Raw genomic sequence first — 25,350 nt, 5'->3', positions numbered from 1 at the left:
CCAGACTGAATTTATTACTTATTCCAAGAAAGAAATAATTCAAACTTGAATTACCTACAAGAGGCAATAAAACCGAAAAAAAGGAAAGCGCATTAACAAAGACGAGAATTTTTTGTCTTTTTCTGCTGTTTATTTGAGGGCGGGTTAGGTAGAGAAAAACTTTGTAATCTCCCTCTTCGATCATAAGCAAATCCAAGTTGCTTAATTTCTTTTCTTTTCATTCTTTCAATCTCTTCCAAGCCAACTTAATGAGCTATCTCTAATTTATGGTACCGTAAAAACAGCGCATCCAGTTTACACAAAAGTTCATGGCGCACTTTACTATAAACACTCAAACCTTTATAAACTTTAAAAATTGGCTCTGTGGTGCTTTGGTAAACTTGTTTAATAGTGACGTAAGTTAAATCTAGGGTAATAAGACTATGTGACTGTTGGGAGAGTAGAGGAATTGGTCTTATTAGGATTTTCTTTTACTGGTCACTGTCAAGTAAACTGTTTCCAAGTATTTAATAGATAAATGCTGCTCTATGATTTCCAAAAGTAGCCTGTTTTCCTTGAAGAGTAGGTAAAGAAAACAGGCAATCCTTCCCTGGAATTTTGCTTTTGCTAAAAGCAGGTAGAGAATTCACCTGTATTTGCTCTTCTCTCCATTTACTCTTCATATATTTGGAAGGGAAAACAACGAGGTGGACCCTTTCTGTCTTCCTCAGAATATTCTGGGATCTATCCCCAAGCTCTCTTTGGGCCCTTTAAGCTAGTTAGAAGCACAAAGAGGGGGTAGGAGGAAAGTCAGAAGGACTACTCCAACTGATAACCATATATACGTATATACTTTTATTTTAGTAAAAATTTAAAGTATGAATTTAGTAGTCTTCGAAATGTTACAACCATACCACAGTCCTCTCAGCAAAGCTGCAATATATCAATTTTTTTCCTCAGTTTCAATTCTTTAACCTTTGAGGAACCAAAATAAAATCAAAATTTCAAAACACATGACTGTAAGAAAAGGTTAAGCCTTTCTATCAACTGAGAATTAAGAATCTAAGTTGTTAATCTTTTTAACAGGTTACTTGATATGATACAATGTAAAAAAAAAAGTAGGAATCTATCAACTGCTGACTCTAGAGTTTAAAAAAGTATTGATTAGGGATTCCCTGGTGGCGCAGTGGTTGAGAGTCTGCCTGCTGATGCAGGGGACGCGGGTTCGTGCCCCAGTCTGGGAAGATCCCACATGCCGCGGAGCGGCTGGGCCCGTGGGCCACGGCCGCTGGGCCTGCGTGTCCGGAGCCTGTGCTCCGCGACGGGAGAGGCCACAACAGTGAGAGGCCCGCGTACCGCAAAAAAAAAAAAAAAAAAAAAGTATTGATTACAACTCCTCCTACAAAATTATGATTACCTCCCAAGTTTCCACAACAAAAAGAAAATTATGAAAGTCAGAAAGCAGCTTGATTGTCAGTAGTATCAGTTTCCTTTTTTTTTAACCCATGTGAATGTTTAAAGATGTGTGGAAAAATAAAAGGAATCACACTACTTCTAATGTTCATAACAAACTCTCCATGAAAACATTTAAAGGGACTCCATGATTTCACATTTAAAATTAGAGTTCTATTAGTAGCCAAGAAGCTAAGTTTTTTTTATATCTCACTGCTCAGTGTATTTCTAGCGATTTATAGAGTTTAGCAGAACTGTAAGGGTTTTCTTTAGTTAATTTTGAACATCAACCTGTTCACATGCCAGAAGCTGTTACACCAAATATTTAAAAATTAGAGCTGTGCTGAAAATAAAAAGACCTACAAAAGAACTTGATAGAGATATTTTCTGCCTTTAAGGCAGTTTCACAGCCTAAAATTTCAAAAAGCAGTGGAAAAGTAGAATTGGTTGTTTTGCTTAATTGATTTCTCCTTTTGAATATTAATCAACATAGCATCATGTCTAAAATTCGCCACTAGTAACATTATTTTCTCAGTAGTCATCACTTGCAGAAAGGATTCTGAATTTACATAAAGTGAAAAACAAAAACAAACCTAACGAAAGATATCAGGGCCTGTTTTTACACCTTTGAGTTAATAATTAATGAAAACAGATAGAACTAAACCTAATGAAGGCACTATTGTAAACAGCAATCCACACCCTGCCCCAACCTGGAAAAAAGATGTCCACTAGGAATTGAGAATTATGCTATGGCCCTTTAGAAAAACTAAACTAAGAAATCATAACATTAAGAAGGAAACTGAATTATGATCTCTACATATGTATACTGACATAATAAACTATTTGTCAGCAGTACCTTAAAGTCTTCTAAACTGTAAAAGTACTAGTCTATGAAAAAGCCCACTTAACCACCCTGAAGTTTAAATAGTCAAAACATTTACTAAATCAGTGGTTCTTAAAACTAGAGGGTGTGGCAGAATAACCTGGTGCCTGTTAAAACACAATGCTAGGCCCCTCCCACAGCATTTCTGATTCACTAGGTCTGGGGTGGGGCCCAAGAGTATGCATTTCTAATAACTTCTCAGCTGATGCTGAAGCTGCTGGTCTGAGGACCACCTGCTGAGAAGCACAGACCTAAATTATGAATAGTACATCAGCACAGCCCTAACCAACAAAAGTTTGGTCAAGATGCATGTAAACAAATAAGGATAGAATAATGCTTAGAAAGAATGCTGATAAATTCACCCTTATTACATCAAAACATCTACATCTGCTTCGTGGTCTTCCTCAGTCACTTTCAAGGACAGCACTTCTTCATTAAGGAATAGCCCACTGAGCCTCTCCTTCCGAGCCTGCCTCTGCTCTTTCAGCTGCCTCTTGCGTAAGGCCTTCTGCTGTAACTTCCGCTGCTTGGATCGCTTCTGTCAAAATAAAAATTTCTAAATCAGTAAGGTTCAGTTCTGGCCTATCTACCCCAGAGTATTTTATGGATCAAATTCTATATTTTCTGATTAGAGATGTTCAAATTCCTCTGCAGTACAATCCTGGTTCCAGTAAGTGAGCCATTAGCTTAGACATGAAAACGATTCTTCAGGATTCTATTTCAATGGTATTTGACTAGTGAATCTTCTTATAAGGAAGGGTTGAAACATCATTTGACTAGTTATGGACAACCAATCATTTCTAAGACTTTTTTATATCAAATTAAGGCACACTGGTGTCAGTGCAGAGGAAACATGTAGTGAACAATACTGAATACAAATATAGAGAACATTGTCAAAATCTCTAATGCTTATGCTTTTAAGGTGCCTTTCATCCAAAAGCACTAGCAATTTTACAATGGCTGGGAAAGAACCATGTCTTTTTCATATTAAGCAAATACCATCTTAAAAGTCCATTAGAAACGAGGTGGGTACTCTATTCCTTGTCACTGGTAAACTGATGCCAAAAAGGAATGACCACATATCCAAAGGAAACACATGGCAACCAACAAAGCTGGCTATGTTTCTGCTACTTTGGTAAGAATCAGGGAATAAATCACTGTGTATCCTTGTCACCACTGGGTTCCCAAAGAGTTATAGAGAAACCCTTATCATCCATAAGTTGGCTCCACACTGTCGCCACTGCAAGGAACCGAACTCCCCTGCTAAGCATCACAGAACCATTCTGTACACATTTAAACTTCTTATTTATGTGCCCAATAATATTATACAGAATTTTTTCAACTGTCAGAAGAGTAGACAGAAATTAGAGAAAGCATTATTACATTTTAAAAAGAGCTAAGAAGAAACATTCAAGATTAAAACATTAAGAAAACATTTAACACACACAAAAAACATACAGAACATTTTTAGGAGCTAATAGACAGCAACATCAGCAACATAGTAAGATCCGCTTAGTAGTAAGCTGCAGTCAGTATTGCAATCTTGAGACTCACTCATTTCCATCAATTTATCTTACTTAAAACAGACATAAAATCAGATAAAATTGAAGGTAATATGGCTGTGGGTCAAAACAGCATTTCAAAGCACTCAGCCTAGAGGGCTTTGATCAATAGGAGAGAATCCTGCTTGTTCAATTAAAACCAAAACCCACAGGCATCTATACAGCAGGATAATTATAACTCTTCAAGAAATTTATATGAAGGAATACTAATGTTAATATTGAAAGGTAAAGTTTTGTATTGATTAGACGTTTTACTTTTGAATCCCGAATCCGCTCTGCTGCACTTGCAGACAAGTTGCTGTCACTGTGTGCTCGACTCATGTTGGCACTGGAGTTTGAAGCAGAGTTTCCAACACTGGACCCACTGCTGCTTGCAGAACTGACCATGCTGGCACTGCTGCTGCTGGCACTGGCACTGGCACCGCTCACTCCACTGGTGCTTGCGCAACTAAAGTTGCTTCTCTTCCAGGCCTCTCTTGCAGGCCGTAGGCGAGGGCTATGCTCCTTGATATAGTTTCTGACCTTGGAACAGACAGACAAAAATTGGTTACTGCTGTTCCTTGACATTCTGCCTTCAGAATAATGGAGAAAAGAAGAATATTGTACTTAAAATTGTCAAATGTGCTACAGATGCACATAGGTAGAATATAAAGACAAAAAAAATCTCTAAATGTGGAAACAAGTACCAGAAAAATTGACAATGTTCAAAATTCTAGAATACATATTATGAAGTTAGATTTTTAAAAGCATATAAAATATAATCAGTAAATGGAAGGCTACTAGCCTATAGAATTTAGGATTATAAGAAAACAACACTCAGAAATAGAAACTAACAATAAGATAAAATGCATAAGAGTAGGCATTTTTTAAAGGTTGCACCTTAAGATGATTTAAGTAAGCTGCTGATTATATCTAAGATTAGAGTGTTTCCTAGATCTTAGCTAGGGGCCCACAGTACCTGTCTTCAAATGCAAGGCATCAATTTACCATACTAATGAAAAATGGGCTGGAATGTAGAAAATTATAGTATGTCTGTTGAGAGAAATACTGAGAGAAATTTTTCATAAATCATGATAAATGCAAAAAAATAAAAAGTAGAACATAAGTACTCATTCAGCTATGTATCAGAGAAAGAGAAGTAAAGCCTATATTTAGAAGATACCAGAAATGTGTACCTCAGAATAGCGGAAGGAAAATTCATTGTTTTACCCTAGCCAGGCTCAATTACTGCATAAGACTATTCAAATCCCCCAGCTCAGATGTTCACTCAAGTACAGCTCTCAATAATCAATATTTTGATTCTGTCAATTGGTCTTCTGTAAACTGAGTTAGAATAAATCTATAATTTAGCCTAACCACCCCTTAAATTGTGAAATTAGGTTTCAAAACCTGCATAACTAAAAAGCAGGTTCTAGATCCACATGGTCCCAGAAAGGTACAGCCAGGTAAGATGTACATAAAACCTCTTAAAACCACATGTTCTAATATTACATTTCACAGCAGTGATTTTGACCTTAATTATTTATGTATTTACATATGACTATTCAAGTATACATATTATAAAACAATGGTATTTTCAATAGCTGTACAATCTGTATTTTCTTTACATACCTGCTTCAGTTTTTCATCTGTGAGACAGTTAAGTTCAATAATAAACTCACTGTCTGTAGGGGATATTTGAGCAGAAGGATCAATTATCTTAATAATATCAAGTTGCTCCCGAAGACCCATCTCAGTACTGACTTTACGACTCAGATACTCAATATATTCCACCTATATGATGAAAAATTACAATAAACAAGATCAATGCCAAAACCTCTGATCTTTTAGTGTGTAATTTTTAATGTTTTAAATATCAGAAGCACTTAATATTATATTTGTTCCCTGCAAAGCAATTAGTTAGAGCTCAAATTCATATTTACTAAGCAATCCACATTTATCCAGTAGCTTTAAATAGGCAATAAATCAAGCTTCACATATATGTGTTTTGTTTTTTTTTTTTTGGCCATACCAGGCAGCATGTGGGATCTCTTAGTTCCCCGGCCAGGGATCAAACCCACATACCCTGCATTGGAAGCACGGAGTCTTAACCACTGGACCACCAGGGAAGTCCCCCACATATATGCTTTTAATTAAGAATGTTGAGATCGCTACCTGTTCATCATTTGTCATTGCACTCCAAGGAAGTTCATCTAAATTCAGATGCTTGTTTTTCTTTTTAGGAAGCAGGCAAGGTGAACTTGGAATACTGGGTATGACATCAGAAAGTACATCACTCCCACTGGCAATGTCACTGCCTGGTAACTATAAAAATAAGGAGAAGGGGGCAGGGAAAGAAAAATTTTTTAAAATTTAAATGCCACATGTTTTGTATTGATTAAAAATGACTTTAATAAAAGACTAATGACAAATACAGAATCAGAAGACATTAACTCTGATCCACTCCTATTTTAGACAAAGCAGCAACATCAACATACTCTTTGTATGTACAGTCACTTATTCAATGAGAGATATTTTCCAAAAGCTTAAAGTCACAATCAAGGCTTGTTAAAATGCTAACTTGAGAGTCAATCATCATTAAGGTTTTAAATTCATAATGTGAATGTAGGCTAGGACCCACACAGCATAATGAATAAGGAGCAGTAGCCTCCATCTCAAGAGACCTGAGTGATCTGCCACCACCTGGCTCTTTGCCAGACACTGTGCTAGACATACTGCCAATATAAAGACAAATCATGGCCCTTGTCCTCATGTCTGTATTCATAACCTCGAGACAATTAAACTAATTTAAAATATGTTGTTAATATAAAGAAAAATACTTTAAAGACCAGAAGTATTATAAAAGAAAAATTGGAAAAAAATGGCAAGAGACAACATGTAGACAAAGGAGAAAGCAAGAAGCCTAACACACAGAAAATCAAATCAGCAAAAATATGTGCTATAATTTTATACTGCCTATTAAAAATCAGTTTAATTTTTTAAGATTTAATCTTTTAACAGCTTTGTTGAGCTATAACTGATATACAAAGAACTGTACATATTTCATATATACAATTTGATGACTTTGGACATATGCATACACCCATGAAAGCATCATCACAATCAAGGTAATAAACATATCCATCACCTCCAAAAGTCAGAATGGATTTAATTTTAAATAAATGTGTTTAAGTCATTTTTCAGAAAGATAAAATATTTTCTTCTACAATGAGTACATAACAATCTTCAAAAATAATGTTTTCAGGCTTCCCTGGTGGCGCAGTGGTTGAGAGTCCGCCTGCCGATGCAGGCGACACGGGTTCGTGCCCCGGTCTGGGAAGATCCCACATGCCGCAGAGCCGCTAGGCCCGTGAGCCGTGGCTGCTGAGCCTGCGTGTCCGGAGCCTGTGCTCCGCAACGGGAGAGGCCACAACAGTGAGAGGCCCGCGTACCACAAAAAAATAAAAATTAAAAAAAAAAGTTTTCATTTTTACAATGTACAAAACAGCACCTTTTTGTTGTTTTGGTTCTACAGACTTTGCAATTATATCTGAACTCTAGGTGATTACTAGGCTTTTGAAGTTACCAAAAAGAAAAGCCACTTTATCCATGCAGATTACTGCAATCACATGTGTTTGGCCTCCTATTGTACCCACAGCACTGTAACAGGCACAGGGAATCCAAAAGTCATGGTCCTTACATAAGAACTTTATATTCTAATTGAAAAGATAATACAATAGGACAAACATATAATTTTGTGCTATAATATAAATATAGCAAATAACAAACACATGTCTGAGATGACAAGTCATCAATGGAAATACCTAGCGTGAGTTGAAGCTACAAGATTAAAGCTTAGAGAACTACAAGGGGGCAGGCACTGGGGAGTCAATTGCATAGAAGAGATGAGTGAAGCCACAAAAAGGGGGTTGATCACTACGCAAGGTGACCATGATGTTTAGAATGAAGTTATCCAAGTTAGCTATTACTCTTAAAAACCACATTTTCACTCTGTCATTGATGAATCTAAGCATATGTGACATCCAACAATCTGTACGACTTCCTTTAAAATCTCATTAACTAACACTTCTTGTTCACCCTTAGCTCAAATGTTATCTAGTCAGTGTAATGAAAGAATGATTGCTGAATGCACACATGAAGGCCATCTCTTTTTCAGCCTTTAACGTCAGTAAAACATTTTGCTATTTTCCCTTTGAAAAACTTCAAATCACAACATTACTATGTTAAAGATCCCCCTGGGGTTCCTAAAACAAAATGAGATGCTCCTTGTCAGATAAAAGGCCTCCCCTACTTCAAGCTCCTTTGATAAATTAGGTAGAGAAAGGAACTCTAAAAGTATCTATACTCTCAAAACTTAAGAAAAGAATTCATCTGTAGCCTATATCTGCTAAGTGCCAGACTGTATGTTAAGCATTTTAATTTGTGCCTTTTTTTTTTTTTTTTTTTTTGCGGTACACGGGCCTCTCACTGTTGCGGCCTCTTCCGTTGCAGAGCACAGGCTCCGGACGTGCAGGCTCAGCGGCCATGGCTCATGGGCCCAGCCGCTCCACGGCATGTGGGATCCTCCCAGACCGGGGCACGAACCTGTGTCCCCTGCATCAGCAGGCGGACTCTCAACCACTGCGCCACCAGGGAAGCCCCCTAATTTGTGCCTTTAATTATGTTTACATGTTTGTTGGGGGGGGGTGGAAAAAGATAAGCAATTAATGGTTCTTTGGCCATTTTTTTCTGGGGAGAGGTTAAAAGACCCCAAACAGAGTTCAAATCAAATCCCAGCCCCACTGCTCACTAGTCATGTGATCTTGTGTAGGTTAGTTCCCTTCTTTGAGCTTCAGAGTCTTCAGTAAGTTATGGTTACTGTCATCCATCTCAAAGGACTGTTGAGAGATTTACAAAAGGTAACATGTCTGGCACATGGGTGATACTCAATAAATCGCAGTATGTCCCTTTTTCTATACCTTGCCATGGTTTTAAACCCTTTTTAAAAAGGAGCATAAACCCTCAGAGAATACCTCATGTTGCTAAAGTGGCTGGGTTAAATTTCACAAGGTAGTCTCTTGGAATGACAGCATGGGGAAAAGGAAAAGGTATTCAGGTAAGGAGAATAAGTTAATAAAACCATAGGTGGAAGAAAAAAACACAGGATGAGGTTAAGGAGACCAATATAATTAAAACAGAAAATCAGTGCTAGGGATTTGAAAGTTTAACAAACGAACTAGAGCTGTTATATGATATGAAGAAGTAGACCAATAACGTTTCTAAGTAGGAGTAGTAATGATGAAATTGGTCTTGAGGGAAGATGAGTTAAAAAGCAGTATGGGGACAAAATAGAGGAAAGATTGGAATTAGGAAGCTCTTTTCTTGTGATCTGGGCCTGGACTAAGATAAGCAAAAATGGAAAGAAAAATGGGAGCAGATAGGGAAATTTTCAAATGAAATACAATTTATAAGACTATTTGATAACTGAATGGATAAGGATAATAGTCAAATGGCCATATGTGAGACCAGAAGAAAACTGGCAACATTTCACGGTCATACAACCCACCCTGGTTAACATACAACCCTTAAAGACCTCATTTTTTATGGCAAGAGACCTGAAGTAATGTTATATAGATCTTCTAGTCCTACACCTCATTGTACAAATAAGGGAAAAATGATATCCAGGGAGGGTCATACGGTTAGTGGCACCATCCAAAGGACACAAGTCCAGTGCTTTCGACTGTGTCAGGTTGTCCTGCCCTGCAGGTAGTTTGGAATGAGAGAAGAATGCAATTTGGGATATGGAGAGTTTGCAGTGATAATGAGAAAAGCAAGTACAAGTGTCCTTTGAAATGACAATAATCATTTTACAATACACTGTAAGACATGTCACAAAGCAGAGTCTTTTTTTTTCCCCCATGGAAACACTGTAATTGGAAGTTGCATTACTGATCAAGGACTCAGCATCAGATAATGGGCTAGCATTAAATAATAAGGTCATTCAACTGGAAATGTCAAGTAGTCAATTGGAGATAGGGGATTAGAGCTGCAGATATACAGGAGAATTAACTGTATGTGCTCCTGTGTATATATTAGACCAGCAATTTTCCATTTTATAACTGATAATATATTTCAGGATAAAAATGCTTAATAATTCTCATCTCGTATTTTTGATGGACAACAATATTTGGTATATCTATATTAGAATCAGTAATTGTGACAAGTAAGGAGAATTAAATCAAACCTCTGCCATATTTTCTGCAGTATGCAGCAAAATTTTATGAGTAAGCTCATTTCTTTAACAGCTGATGTGCAATTTCAAATTGTACCTCTAGGTTTCAAGCATGACAGCTGAATTACTCACTCTTTAAATTTTCTATGCTTTCCTGCTCAACAATAAAATAATTTCTCAAGTTCTAAGACTAGTCAAATATATCTTTAATAGTAAAAGGACTGCAAGCAAAGAAAACTATCAACAAGGCAAGATGCTTTCATGCGACTTCAAATGCTAAAATGCTACTTCATTCTAAGGTTAAAATCCTGCCTTGCCAAGCAGTTAGCATTTCTCTTCCCAGAGAATCTATGAATCATTTATATTTACTTTAGTAGTAACTGAAACATCTGTCTAAAAGAAAGATTTAAACAGATGCAGATTTTAATCACAACAGAGGTAATACGAATTTTTAAACTACAGTCAACGATTTTTAGCCTACGTTAATCCTAATACATAATTTGTAATTATCTTCTGGGGTAATTTACTGTTCATGATTATGAGATCCCACAAAGACAAGAGAGCATTTTAAACCTTTCAGCATATTTAAACAGCAAATATCCATGGTAACAGAGTACCTACACTCCAATTTCAGAAGTGGAAAACACATTACTAAGGCAGGCCTTATTTTTGTTTCAGTGTTGTCAGTCACGTGCATTAACAGTGAGTGGTCGGGGATAGTTTTCCACTCTACTCATAAAATGAGTGAAGAAGTCAGCAATTAAAATTAAAAAGTGCCTGCCATTTTGCAACATTATGGATGATAACTCTAAATTAAGTCACATGAAATAAGCAGAAAAAATATTTATCAGAATTATCAGAACTCCATTTGCTTATACTGTGTTAAGAATCCTTGTGGTCTTATTTTCAATACAAAGTGTGCACTTTAAAAAAATGAGGCACTGGGAAGTAGGGAAGGAAAGGAATGGGAGCTTGGGATTAGCAGATGCAAACTATTATATATAGGATGGATAAACAACAAGGTCCTACTGTATAGCACAGGGAACTATATTCAATATCCTGTAATAAACCATAATGGAAAAGAATATGAAAAAGAATATATATATATATATATATATATATGTATGTATAACCAAGTCACTTTGCTGTACATAAGACATTAATACAACATTGTAAATCAACTATACTTCAATAAATTTTTTTAAAAATGAGGCACTGAAAAATAAAAAAGTACCCACACAAAGATGCTCACTGCTGTGTTATCTATAATAGAAAAAAAAACTGAAACAGATGTAAATAGTGGAATGGTTTCATAAGTTCTGGCATACTAGAGTACCAGGACTATTATGTAGTCATTAAGTGAATAATTTGCAGATCATGAAGAAGTTTATATGTTAAATGAGAATTTTATTATAGTATCTTATCCAGAAGAAAAGAGAACACTGCCCAACTCATTCTATGAGGCCAAGGTGATACAAAGACATCACAAGAAAGGAAAACTACAGACCAATAACCTTTATGAAAACCGATGCAAAAGTCCTCAACAAAATACTAGCAAACCAAATCCAGCAGCAAATTAAAAGGATTATATACCATGACCAATTAGGATTACTTCTAGGAATGCAAGGGTGAGTCATCATACAAAAATCAATGTAGGGGCTTCCCTGGTGGCGCAGTGGTTGACAGTCCTGCCAGTGCAGGGGACGTGGGTTCGTGCCCCGGTCTGGGAGCATCCCGCATGCCGCAGAGCGGCTGGGCCTGTGAGCCATGGCCGCTGAGCCTGCGCGTCTGGAGCCGGTGCTCCACAATGGGAGAGGCCACAGCAGTGAGAGGCCCGCATACAGCAAAACAAAAACAAAACAAAACAAAAAACAAAAAAACAAACAAAAAAAATCTAACACCCTTTCAGATAAAAACACTGAACAAACTAGGAATAAAAGGGAAATGCTTCAATATGGTAATAAAGGACATTTGTGAAAAACCTACAGCTAACATACTCAAAGGTGAAAGACTGAAAGCTTCTCCCCTAAGATCAGGAAAAAAAACAAGGATGCCTGCTTTTGCCACTTCTATTCAACACTGTACTGGAGATCTAGCCAGGGCAATTAAGCAAGAAAAAAAAAACTATCCAGATTGGAAATGAAGAAGGAAAACCATCTCTATTCACAGATGACATGATCTTAAATATAGAAAACCCTAGAGAATCCACACAGAAAAAGAGAACTATTAAAACTAATACATAAGTACAGCAAAGTTGCAGGTACAAAATCAATATACGAAACTCAACTGTATTCCTATACACTAGCAATGAATAATCCAAACAATGAAATTAAGAAAACAATTTCATTTACAACTGTATCAAAAGAATAAAATGTTTAGGAATAAACCGAACCAAGGAACTATAAGACTTAAACACAGAAAACTATAAAACATCATTGAAAGAAATTAAAGAAGGCTTAAATACATTCCAGCCCATGTACTGAAATATTTAATAATACTGTTAAGACAGTAACATTCCCCAAATTGATCTACAGATTCAATGAAATCCCTATCAAAATTCCAACTTCCCTTTTTGCAGAAATGGACAACCTGATCCTAAACTTTGATAAAGAAGAACAAAGTGGGAGAACTCACACTTCTTGATTTCAAACCTTATTACAAGGCTAGAGTAATCAAAACATAAGGATAAGGATATCCTGGCATAAGGATAGATATATGTATCAATGGAATAGAATCGAGAGTCCAGAACTAAACCTATAAACATCTATGACCAATTCATTTCCACAAGGGTACCAAGACCATTAGATAAGGAAAAAATTAGTCTTTTCAACAACTGGTGCTGGGACAACTGGATATCTACATGCAAAAGAATGAACTTGGAAGTCCTACCTTATGCCATATATAAAAAGTAACTCAAAAGGATCAAAGATCTAAATGTAGGAACTAAAGCTCTAAAATTCTAAGAAGGAAAAGATGAAAAATCTGCATGACCTTGGAATAAGCAATGGTTTTTAAAATATGACATCAGAAGAACAGAACTTTAAGAAAAAATAAATTAGACTTCTATAAAATTTAAACTTTTGTGTATTAAAGGACACTATATCAAATGAAAAGACAACCTACAGAATGGGAAATATTTTTGCAAATCATGTATATAAGAGCCTAGTAGCCATCACATATAAAGTACTCTTACAATTCAACAATAAAAGACAATGCAATTTAAAAATGGGCAAAGGATCTGAATAGACATTTTCCCCGAAGAAGATATACAAATGGCCAATAAGACATGAAAAGATGCTCTTCATCATTAGCCATTAGGGAAATGCAAATCAAAACCACAATGAGATACCACTTTACACACAGTAGGATGGCTATAATAAAAAAGACAGACGATACCAAGTGTTAGAAAGGATGTGGAGAAACTGGAACTTTCATGTATTGCTAGTGAAAATGTAAAATGGTACAGCCACTTTGGAAAATATTTTGGCAGTTCTCCAAAAAGTTAAACATAAAGTTATCACATGACCCAGCAACTTCCAGTGTATACCCAAGAGAATTAAAAATATACATCCATATAAAAACTTGTACCTGAATGATCATAGCAGTATTATTTATAACAGCCCCAAAGTGGAAACAATCCATCAGTTGATGAATGAATAAACAAAATGTTATGTATCCATAAAATGGAATATTCAGCCATAAAAAGGAACTGTTATGGACTAAATGTTTGTCACCCCCCAAATCCATATCTTGAAGTCCTAATCCCCAACATGATGATATTTGGAGGTGGGCCTTTGGGAGGTAATTAGGTTTATACGAGGTCATGAGGGTGGAGCCTGTGTGATGGGATTGGTGACCTTATAAGAGGACCAAGAGACCAGAGCTATCTCTCTCTTCCACCTCTATGTGAGGATACAGCAAAAGGCAATCATCTGCAAACCAGGAAGAGGGTGCTCACCAGAACCTGTCCATGACGGCATTCTGATCTTGGACTTTTAGGCTCCAGAACTGTGAGAAATAAGTGTTTGTTGTTTAAGCCACCCAGTCTATGGTATTTGTTACAGCAGCTCGAGCTGACTTAAGACAGGAATGAAATACTATATGCTATAACATGGATGAACCTTGAAAACATTATGCTAAGTGAAAGACCCCAGACACAAAAGGCCACATATTATATGAGTACATTTATATTAAATATCCAGATAGGTAAATCCATAGAGAAAGTAGATTAGTGGTTGCCAGGTGATGGGGGCAGGGGGAAATTGGGACTATCTACTAACAGGCATTGGTTTCTTTTGGAGTGATAGAAATGTCCTGGAATTAGATAGTGGTGATGGCTGCACAACACTGTGAATATATTAAAAATCTCTGAATTATACATGTTAGAATTATTAAAATGGTATATTTTATCTCAAATTTAAAAAATTTTTATCCAAATCATATTTACAACTGTATATGAAATAGAAGCATTTGAAAAAAAATAAAATTTAAAAACAGAGGGGCTGTGGATTATATTTTCCTCTTTAAAAACCTCTTAATTTTCAGTATAGCATTGTTTATAACAAGAAAAAACTGAAACCAACCTAAACATTCATCATTAGGGAACTGATTAAATTATGATGCAGTTATCAAAAAGAATGAGATATAGTACAGGTAGTTGAAAAAAGCAGAGGGCCAAACAGTGGCTGAAGTATGATCCCATTTTTGTGTGTCTTTTTTTTTTTTTTTTTTGGTGGGGGGTGCCCTCACCGAGCAGTATGCGGGATCTTATTTCCCCAAACAGGGATTGAACCTGTGGCCCCTGCAGTGGAAGCGCAGTCTTAACCTCTGGACCGCCAGGGAAGTCCCTCTGTGTGTTTTTAACGCTGTGCAAGCACACTTGTATCTGCACAAGCTCTTATCAGTGGTAACCACAGAAGAGTGGGACTTGGAGACTTATTTTTAATTTTATGCTATTTGGTATTATTTGATATTTTAATAAAAATTGTTTGAAATAGGGCTTCCCTGGTGGCGCAGTGGTTGAGAGTCCGCCTGCCGATGCAGGGGACACGCGTTTGTGCCCCGGTCCGGGAAGATCCCACGTGCTGAGGAGCGGCTAGGCCCATGAGCCATGGCTACTGAGCCTGCACGTCCGGAGCCTGTGCTCCGCAACTGTTGTGGAGAGGCCACAACAGTGAGAGGCCCGCATACCGCAAAAAAATAAATAAATAAATAATTAAAAAAAATATTTTTGAAATAAAATGTTTGATTCATCTTTTGGAAAACAACTTCAAGTATTTAGATGGCTTTCAAACATAGTAGATATTCAAGTATTTGTTGAATATAACAGTTGCTGTATGCAAGGAAAGCTTCTTCAAACGTTATTGTGTTTTACAATCAGAAAATGGATGTTGCCATAACATGATCTACATTTTCTGAAAGACTGTTTGGAAATGCTGCCTTATGATGAGTACAATTTGCCACAAAGCCATTTTATGTGGTATATGTGCCACAGAAGAAAAAACATTGTTAGGTGAAAAACAACTCTACATATGAAGAGAATACAAAATGAGAAATTATATTCCTAATAACAATGAAAAATTATGTATTATGCAGTGGTTTGTGATCTTAGATATATAACGTGACCTTGATGTAAAGGTATTGTGCCTATAAGGACATGAAGGCCATTTATCAGTAAAGAGAAAATTTGCTTGGATTAATGCACAGAAAGGTACTAATGATATATAATAATAGGAACATTATACAAGTATTAAATTACATGAAAATGTACAAAAGGTATCTGTAGCGTGAGACACCTAAAAGGTACATTAGCAAAAATAAAGGATACATATTTCTTCTAATTCTTAATGCTGTCAGAGAATCTCCAGGACTGAATAAACATTGGAGAAATTTACTTTGAGGTAGAGATGAAAATACCAAAACAGAAATTCATACTTCTACTTATGGAGTAATGATGGCAATATAAGAAAAAAAATCCTACCTGCCATTCAAATTCGCTATCTGACCAATCCCAGTATGTGCTAATAGAAGAAGAGACATCACTGCAGACACTCCCCTCAGGGAATAAATCAAAAGACGTGAAGTCCTGATCATCTAATAGGGAATAGCAATCATCTTGATCTCCAACAGAAACTGATGAAAACAGCTCCTCACTGCATTCTGAGCTGGCCACACTTGTTCCACAGGAAGTTAAGTTCCACCTTAAAAACAACACAAAAGAAATCACAACAGAAACTACAGAATCCACACAATTTTAAGATACAAATAGGATACGATTATTACATTTATGAGGAATATGAGCATATTTTTAGATACGATAATGATATTGTGATTATTTTCAAAAGAGCTCTTATCTTTTAAAGATACATACTAAAATATTTATGAATGAATATGTCTGGTATTTGTCTCAAAATTATAAGGAAGGGGTTGAGGAATGAGCAGGGGTATAGATAAAGCACACTGCCATATGTAATTGTTGAAGCTGCATGATGGGTATATAGCGTTCATTACACTATTCTCTACTTTCCTATCGGTCTGACTGGAGCCGGACTGAGTTCAAATTCTTGCTCTGTCACTTGCCTGCTGTTTGATCTGAAGTGAAACAAATCCTCCCCAAGCCTGGGTCATCATCTTTAAAATGCGGTTACTATTTACATTATATGAGAATGCATACAGAGCACTCAGCAGACATAAAATGTGCTCAATACATGGCAGCTATTATTATTAAAGGAAGAGAGTAGCCAGTGCAGGGCCAAGAAAAGCACCAACAAAGTACACAGGTAGAAGCTCAAAGTGTTTCTTATATTTAAATAACTTTTACATATCAATGATATACAGGATCATTGCAAAGATGCTGGAACAAGAAAGGAGTGATGAATAAGACTAAAATGGCCAATAATTCCACTAACTAACAATAAATGATCCATAATGTTTTGGCACTTTTTTCTACATGAATATGTACATTTTTACAGAATCAGCATTGTGTGTGTGTGCGTGTGTGTGTAGATAGATATTAGTATCCTACTTTTATTCACTTAACAATATATACTGAACATTTACCCAACTATATTACTTGAAAACATTTTAATGCCTATATAATATTCCACTGATTCAATGTATCATAATTTATTTAACATTATTCCTTCAATAATAGGTACTTAGGCTGTTTCCAATTCTTTTTTTGGTATTACAAATAATACTGAGATGAAACCGTTTTGTTTATAATTATTTATATAAATATATATAATCTCTCAACATAGATTATTTGAAAGGAAATTACTGAGTCAAAGAATATGAACACTTCTAAGGGTGACAGTATACTTAGCCAAGTGCCTTTTCCGAAAAGGCTGCACTAATTTGCCCTCCCCAAAGCAGTCCATAAAAGTGCTCATTTCACCACAACCTTAACAGCACCGAAATTTTCATTTTTAAAAATTTTACCTAGCTGTTAGGAGGAAAACATTTTTATATCAATTTTTATTTCTTTGATTACTGGCAAGAGCAAAATTAAAAATAATTATTAGCTATTTTGCTACAGCATTTTACTAGGTGTTAATATTTTCCTTGTTGATTTTGTTAGAGTTCTTTATATGTTAAGGACATTAACATTTGTCTGTATTATTTGTTGCAGGGTTATATATTTTTTAAATTTTTTTATCTTGAAATCTACAAATCTGTTTTCTTTTATAAATTTCCACTAGCTTTATATTATTAATGAGATAATCTTCATTGCTTTGGCAGTAGCCTAGGGAAATTAACCCTTAAGACATGATTTAGTATATCTGATACTAATAAGGTACTAAAATAATGACTTCCTGAATAAAAGCTTGTTATTACCTATCATTAGGTTGTTTCTCACCTTTCATTACCAGTTTTTTCCTGAATCGTGTGTTCATTTTTTAAACTTCCCCTCTTATTTTATATAGCTAATCTTAATTCCAAAGTTCTTGATTTACAAAATTTGGGCATCCTGACAATTTTATGGCACCTTTTCCTTTGTACTAAAGGTAAAGTATTTTAAAGTACTGAAACACACACACACTCTAAACTATTATAGTTCAGTAATATAAAAGCAGAAGTCAACAAACTTTTATAAATAGGCAAAAACCTAAAACTCACCTAAGAATCCTAGAATACCTTGTAACATTACCTAGTTTCATCACGTGATTGCTAGGTAAGCAGTATCCTCATTTTTTAAAAATCAACAAACCTGGTAGAATTAACCAAATTGCCTCAGTCATGCAATAAGGCAATAGAAAGCTGTGAATGACAATTACAGTGAAAGTTCTGTCCTTTCACACACTCAACAAACATTTAGTCAGCATCTTCAATGTGCCAAAGCACTGTGTCATGTGTACTAGGAAAAGCTGTTAGATAATCGTTTTTAATGAGAATTTCTTTTTAGCTTCGAAAACTTAGTAGAAATGTGTTTCCCTTCATGAGTAATAATGACTCTTTTTTAAAAACTAAGCCATATTTAATAACCTAATCATTACATCACTGACAAGGGAGTCAGGAATTTGCTTGGTTTTGTGCTCTTACCTTAGGGCAAAATCAGGATGTTCCTCAGTTTTCCAGATCTATAACTTTATAACAGATACTGCAAGGTTCTGGGTATTCTTAGAAGCCTTAGCTCCTTGTTCTTTTCTTTTTTTTCTTTAAATTAACAGTGGCAAGGAAATTGGTCTCATACTTGAAACAATCATTTACAAAATAGAAAACTAGTACTTTGAGTTTTTTAAAAATTCTATTATCTTCTAATATGCAAATATTCTTATTATTTTAAGACAAGGTAGATAAAAACCAAGTAGGAAGTACTTTCATCCACTGCTGGTGGGAATGTTAAATTGGCACTGGCATAATCTTTCTGAAAAGCAATTTGGTAGTGTATATACAAACAGCTTTAAAAAGGTTCATTCCTTTGGACTCAGTAATTGCCTTGCTAAGAATCTATCCCTTTCCCCAAATAGAATTTTGGAAAAAATATGTATATACAAACATGTCCAAACAATGTTATAATAGCAAAAAAAAAGAAAAACAAATGCCCCCAAAACACTGGGAATAATTAAATGATATATCTATATCTGAATAATGGTGTTTTAAAAATCATTAAAAATCATATTTTCAGGCTATTGAAAAAGAAAATAAAATGTAACTGCAAATAACCTAGTCACAAATTATATATATAGCCGGATCCTGATTTTTAAAATTATTTATGTACAAAGAAATAACATTAAAAGTAACAACAGGGAATTCCCTGGCGGTCCAGTGGTTAGGACTCGGTGCTTCCACTCCGGGGTGGGGGTTTAATCCCTGGTCAGGGAACTAAGATCCTGCTAGCGATGTGGCACAGCCAAAAAACAAAAACAAAAACGGTAACAACATCAAAATGTTGACAGCTGTTATCTTTAGTGAAAAGGATCATAAGTGGTCTTTATAGTTTCGTATATGCCGACAATTTTCTATAATGAACTTTTATAATAGAAATTTAAGAGATGCTTTTAGACTGTTCTGTTGGTTTCAAATGTGTAATGGAAGAGCACTGTGTACGTGTGCTCAGCACTGAACTCTTCAAATTTACAAAGCCCTTACATCTTATTCCACTAAGAGAAAACTACCTAACACTAAGATCCTAGCTATAACCATGCAATTATTCACAAAGGAGACTTTCTCCATATTTTAAAAGAAATGTTGAAAAGAATCCATGAAATGGGGTTTAACTCAATAACTAGGCTTGCTGCCCAAATTTTAATTAAAAATAAAAAGCCAAGAACATTTATCTGCAAGGCTTTTCAGCAAGAATACACAGATGAAGGGCTTTCAGTGGTATTTTTCTAAAATTAAGAAAAGCATGTGCACCACATACATTCTTCTGCAGCCCTTTCACTCTCAGGTAGACCTATTACCTCTCAGGATAAGAATCCAGGCAATGAGCACTGTGGAATACAGTCCTACTGTCAAGTTGATGAAAGCCATTCCAAATCCATGCCATTTATTCTCAGTTAACAGTCCTCTTTGTATTCATCACTGACTCCCTGCCAGAATCCCCATACAGCCACCCTGACTTCTGCTACTCCTCTGGAGCCCAACAGGACATCAAGGTCCCAAGTTAGAGCAGATGACACAACCCCCCTACTTACTCATTCAAATTTCCAACTCTCCTCCCAGGGACCTCCATTGTCTTGGGATCCTTACCCATCCCTCCTACCCCCTCTACAGTCTGGGAAGTAAACAACATTCCATGTCATTTCTAAGGCTAATTTTTCCATTTGGCCTTCTGAGTTAATCCCATCCATCTCCTGTCATCCCACCTGATCTTGTATTTTCAATTTCTCTCTTTCCTGTGGGCTGCTTCTAAGGAGCTAAAACATCTGTTCTTGGAAAATAAATAAATAAACAAGGCAAAAAAACAAATGAAGAAACCTTCACTTTTTTTTTCAAATTACCACATCTCTCCTTCCTTTCCCTGTTAAATTTATTGAAAAGTGTCTTCTATTCTCTCAGCCTCTGTAACCCCACAGTTCCACTCCTATCACACTACTGGAATCTCTGTTCTAGAAATCGACATTTCTAGCCTAAATAGTTCTCCAAAGCCTGATCCCCATTCTCAATTTGTCACAACAAGCCCCCAAACCAAATTCCTCCTGCCTCTATAATATATCTCACTTCATGAAACGTGATTCTCCCACCTGTACTCACAACTCTTCTGCACCTCTAATTCTCTAACAAGACAGGAAAACTATGGGTAGAACAAAAGGCACACGGTAGTCTTGGGCTTTTTCTAGTTAATGGTGATTGAAAATGGGGCTCTGAAATCACAGAACTGAGTAACTGCTTTATACAATATGTAGTTCATTTTGTATCCTGCCAATAGGGTATACAAAAGTGAGGCACTGTCCTCCCACATGCTTTTCACAATTGTTCAATGTCAAAGTACTGATGCACTCCTGAAAGAGGAAGAGAATAACACACTGATTAGTTCATATTAACCTCCTTCATCTCGCAACTTAATTACAGGACCTACCAATATCATTATATTTTTTTCAATTTGCTAAATGATATCCTTTTTTGATGACAGTGGAAGTTACCATGGACAAATGCTAAGAGAAAACCCACAATTACACCAGAAAAATCCTGTCCCCCAAACTAAAATAAAAGCCTTAAAACTATATATATATTCCATATTGATATTTCAATTAAAAATGAAATAAGTTTTAAGTTTTTTTGGCTTACTGACGTTTATTTTATTCCCCCCAAATTCTAGACAAACCCAACTTGGTCATAAAATCCTAAAAGATACTCCTAGAAAAGTGAATTCTCAGGAAGCTGGCTATGTTCATGTAATTTATTTTCCACTGAACCTAGACCAGTGACACACCAATCTAACTCACAGGTGACTCTAAACGCAACAAACATTCAAACTTAGGAATCATAAGTAATAGTGCCTTGACTCTCTTGATTAACGAAGACTGCATAGATACCCCAGAGTCCAGTAAATGAGCAGACACAAAATCATCATCATCATAAGGCCCTTATCAACAGCATTATTTAAACAATCTCCATAGTTTTGTTATCCGGTAACAAGGAAGAAGCAAAATAAAGGTAAATCAAGTACCTACCCACTGACAAGCTTTCTATTTTCAATGAAACTTGTTTTATAATGATTAAACCCAAGGCACGATATCAGAACTCAACTATTCAGATCTGATTTCTGTTTTGGATTGTTGCTTGAATTGGTGAATGTGCGGTGACCCATACAACTCCAAAATAAAAGAACTCCCTAAACTAAACTTTGCCCACATACATGATTTAGCTGTTTTCTTCTCCCTGAAAAGAAATGACTGGAAGCATATGGTCCTCTCAAACGCCATCCTGAGGAGCGGGTAAGAAGGCAGAACGTTCCAGAAGGAGAAAAGATTTAAAAAGCAAGGTAGCCTAGGGCAGAAACATCACCTGCTGTAAGAATTGCTAATTCTGCTTCCCCTTATCTCCGCTGAGGAGGGTACAGAGCAAGATACACTAGACCTGCTACCATTCCAAGCCTTGTGAAAAGTAGGGTAGGAGAGGGGGGTTTAAAAAAGCAGGCAGTAACTAGAAAAAATGCTTGACTTGGGAAAACTGGGGCTGAACAAGAACCTCCCCCTCTACCTTCACCACCTCATGATGGAAAACAACCTTGACCCTACCAAGGTCTGTAAGACAAGGGGTAGAAAAACACAAGGATAAAATTGGGAGGAGGAGAAAGAACAGAACAAGCTGTAAGAAATGTATTATTCACCATGCTTCACTCCCCATCACCCCCACACATTTTGGCAGCACTTACCCTCAGCCTCTGTCCCCACTCCCTTGCCCTCACCATCAGAGCAGGCTAATTCTGAGATCATTTAACTTTCCTGTGTATATGATTTATTCCAGTGCTGCAAAACTTAAAACATCAAATATGTGCACAAGTATTCTTTTACCTTATTTTCCAATGCAAACAATTCTAAGCACACTTGATTTCATAAATATGTTACATTCATGCTATAGTCACATCATGGGTTTCTGTGAGTTAGTCTAAGAAACCATAACAACCATTTATAACACTAGAGCCATTAGCTCTGTTCCAAGTTTCATCACTGGCTCCGAAGGAGTAATCCTGGCTTTGCCTGACTCAGTTTTATTAACTTGGGCACAGTCTTTTCTCTCTGGGCCTCAGTTTCCTCATTTTTGCAATGAGGATTTGGAACAGCTGTAACAAGTTTACTACCGTTTTCTTTTCACACGTGTTATAGCGATGTTCTGTATGATTATTTAATCGTAACACCTTGTTTCCAGACTATAACTTTCTTTTAGGTAAGAATCATATTTTATATATTCCTTGTACTTGGTAGAAGGTTAGTAACTCTGTAGATTGATTTAAGGGGTTGGGGGGGAGCATGCAAAAGTCATTAAAATGTGGAACGATTTGTTCATGTTCATATTGTAAAGTGGACCAGAAATCAGAACTAGACTCCTTAATTCAACTCCAGTATTTTCCATAGCTGAATCCCTCTCTCTCTCCCTCCTCCCTTGTTCTCCACCCCCCCAGGCCTCTGTGTGTGTGTGTGTGTGTGTGTGTGTGTATACACACATATACATATAATATGCACCTATGTTATAGGTTGGGGTATGTGTAAAACATCTTCAAATCCCCCACATTTGATATAACACAAATGCCTGCATGAGAGAATTCTCCAGAACATTCTACCTTCCAATAAATCCAGTTAGGGGATGCACCCTCTGAATAAATTTGTATAAGCAAGCCCATCCTAAGCTTCGCTGCATCCTTCCACTGGGGGAGCAAACCAAAGGATGTGCTTCAGGAAGGAATCTTCCAGATTTAAGCTTATACATTTTGGCAGGGCCTAAAGCGCTAGGGCAAAGAGTTCATAGAGCAAAGAAAAAAAAAGAATCGCCTGGTCTCCTAGAGCTTCACTAAAAAAATGGGGGGTTGGGGGGTGAAAATAGGGCTATGAGACAGGTTAAAAATTGGGAAAAGGAAGATTCTAGCTTTTAAAGTGCCACCTTTCAAAAAGATCGACTTTTGATTTTGAGCCATCCGAAATCCTCTCTATGGAGGATTGGATTGTACCGGAAATGGAAGGGGTTAAACTTTTGAGGGTGAATGAAAACAGGGAAGCATCTAAGAATCAAGGGTTGGGGTTTGCGATTCGCAGGGTACAGATGGGGCGGGAGGGGGAAGGGAGGAGTCGCTGGGTCAGAAGATGAATGGGGGAAAAGAGAGAGAGTAAAATGCCGGCCAAAAGGAAAATCGGAGGACAGGGGTGAAATGGGGAGGGGAAGAGGGAAGGAGCCCGGGAATGAGCGCTGGGCGGAGGAAGGTGGGGGAGGGGGCGACTGGAAACGCAGACCCGAGGCGGAGGGCCAGAATGGGGGGAATCCGGCGTTCTCCGGCTGGAAGCAGGGGTGTGGGCAGTCTGCCCCTGCCCTCAGCGGAGGTTTGTACCTGTTGGTGTGGAAGCGGTGGAGCGGATCCGTGCGATGGCAAGACGAGAGCTGGCAGCCGAAGTCGCTGATGTCCAGGCAGCCCGGCTCCTCGCTCGGGCAGGTGCCCACCCCGCGAGGGGGTCCCAGAAGCGGGAAGGGCTCCTCAGGGGTCAGAAACTTCTCGTACGAAGTGGTGGCTGACGCTTCGTCGGACATGGTTGGAGATGGCCTGGCTCGGGCTCCCTCTCCGGCCCCCAGCTGCTCCCGCGACCGTCCCTGCCCCCACTCTAACCTGTCCGCTGTCGCCGCCGCCGGGGTGTGCCCGCCGCAGCTCCCTGGCAGGCTGCGCACCGCGGCCCACCGCTGCCCGGGGACTGCCGGGCGGCACGAAGGGGCTGCTTGAAGCTACAGGCGCCTGCCGGCCACTCAGTCAGCGCCTCAGTGGCCTCTGCAAGCACCTCAGCCGTCGCTGCCGCTGCCGCTGCTGCTGCTGCCCGGCCCAACCCAGTCAGTGCAGCGCCGCCACCGCCACCCGGCCCGCCCACTGCGCTCGCCGCTCGCAACTGCAGCAGTCTGCCCGACACCCGCAGGGAGGGGGAAAGGCGGCGGGAAGCCGCTCCCTTTGCCCCCTGCTGGCGCGGAGGAGGAACTGAATCTCCGCCCGCCGCAGCCCGCGCCTCCGGCTCCGCCCCGCCCCGCCCTGCCCTTCACGCGTCGAATCAGGGATTCCAGACGCTGGAAAGGCCAGGCGCTTCAGGCCAACCTCCTCCTCCGCTTTCTCACCCTCGGCTGATTACTAAGCAGCAAGCCGCAGTCCTGAGAAAAGGGACTTGGCCAAGGTCACACTGCGGTGCGTGAGAAAGAATCCGGAGGCTCTGGTTCCCAGCACACTCGATCACCCTGTCCCAATTCAACAAGTAATTATTGAGCTCCTGAAGTGTGTGTGCCCAGCACTGTGCAATGACCTGCAGGGGAAGTGGGCCAAGTAGGAAGAAATAGTCCCTGCTTCACCCTTGATCACCTAACCCCAGAACTGCACAACAGCCACCAGGCTACTTAGAGTTGCTGGACACGTAGTGTTCTTTTGTGCTTTGTGCTCTTGCACGCATTATGCATTCTGCTTGGAATGCCCTGCTGTTTCTCCACTGCTAATCCTTAAAGCCCAGCTCAAACGTTACCTCCTCTGTGAAGCCTTCCCTGACTCCCAAATGAGACTTAGGTATTTCTGCCAATGCTCCCGTAGAAGATATATTATGGCGCTAAACTTGTTCAACTTAAATCAACTTACATGCTTT

At 38.0% G+C, this 25,350-nt stretch overlaps 1 protein-coding gene across 2 annotated transcripts; it reads right to left on the bottom strand.

The window, feature by feature from the left end:
• Positions 1–1,377: 1,377 nt before the first annotated feature.
• FAM199X (family with sequence similarity 199, X-linked) lies at positions 1,378–24,578 on the bottom strand. 2 transcript variants are annotated; one of them, XM_029240865.1, is made up of 6 exons: positions 24,075–24,454; positions 16,068–16,287; positions 6,031–6,180; positions 5,488–5,649; positions 4,132–4,398; positions 1,378–2,852 (listed from the first exon to the last, which is right to left on the bottom strand). In XM_029240865.1, exons 1-6 carry the CDS (start codon positions 24,269–24,271, stop codon positions 2,682–2,684), a joined length of 1,167 nt encoding a protein of 388 aa, XP_029096698.1. In that variant the 5' UTR covers positions 24,272–24,454; the 3' UTR covers positions 1,378–2,681. The 2 variants fall into 2 exon arrangements, with proteins under 2 accessions (XP_029096698.1, XP_029096697.1); XM_029240864.1 differs by having other exon boundaries at positions 2,058–2,852; positions 4,261–4,398; positions 24,075–24,578.
• Positions 24,579–25,350: the final 772 nt, after the last annotated feature.

The sequence above is a fragment of the Monodon monoceros genome, unplaced genomic scaffold (assembly GCF_005190385.1).
Source record: "Monodon monoceros isolate NGI ecotype Baffin Bay Population unplaced genomic scaffold, NGI_Narwhal_1 Super_Scaffold_22, whole genome shotgun sequence".
Classification (NCBI taxonomy): Eukaryota; Metazoa; Chordata; class Mammalia; order Artiodactyla; family Monodontidae; genus Monodon; species Monodon monoceros.
The sequence above is the reverse complement of the archived record's forward strand: the minus strand, read 5'-3'. Positions and strand labels throughout refer to the sequence as shown.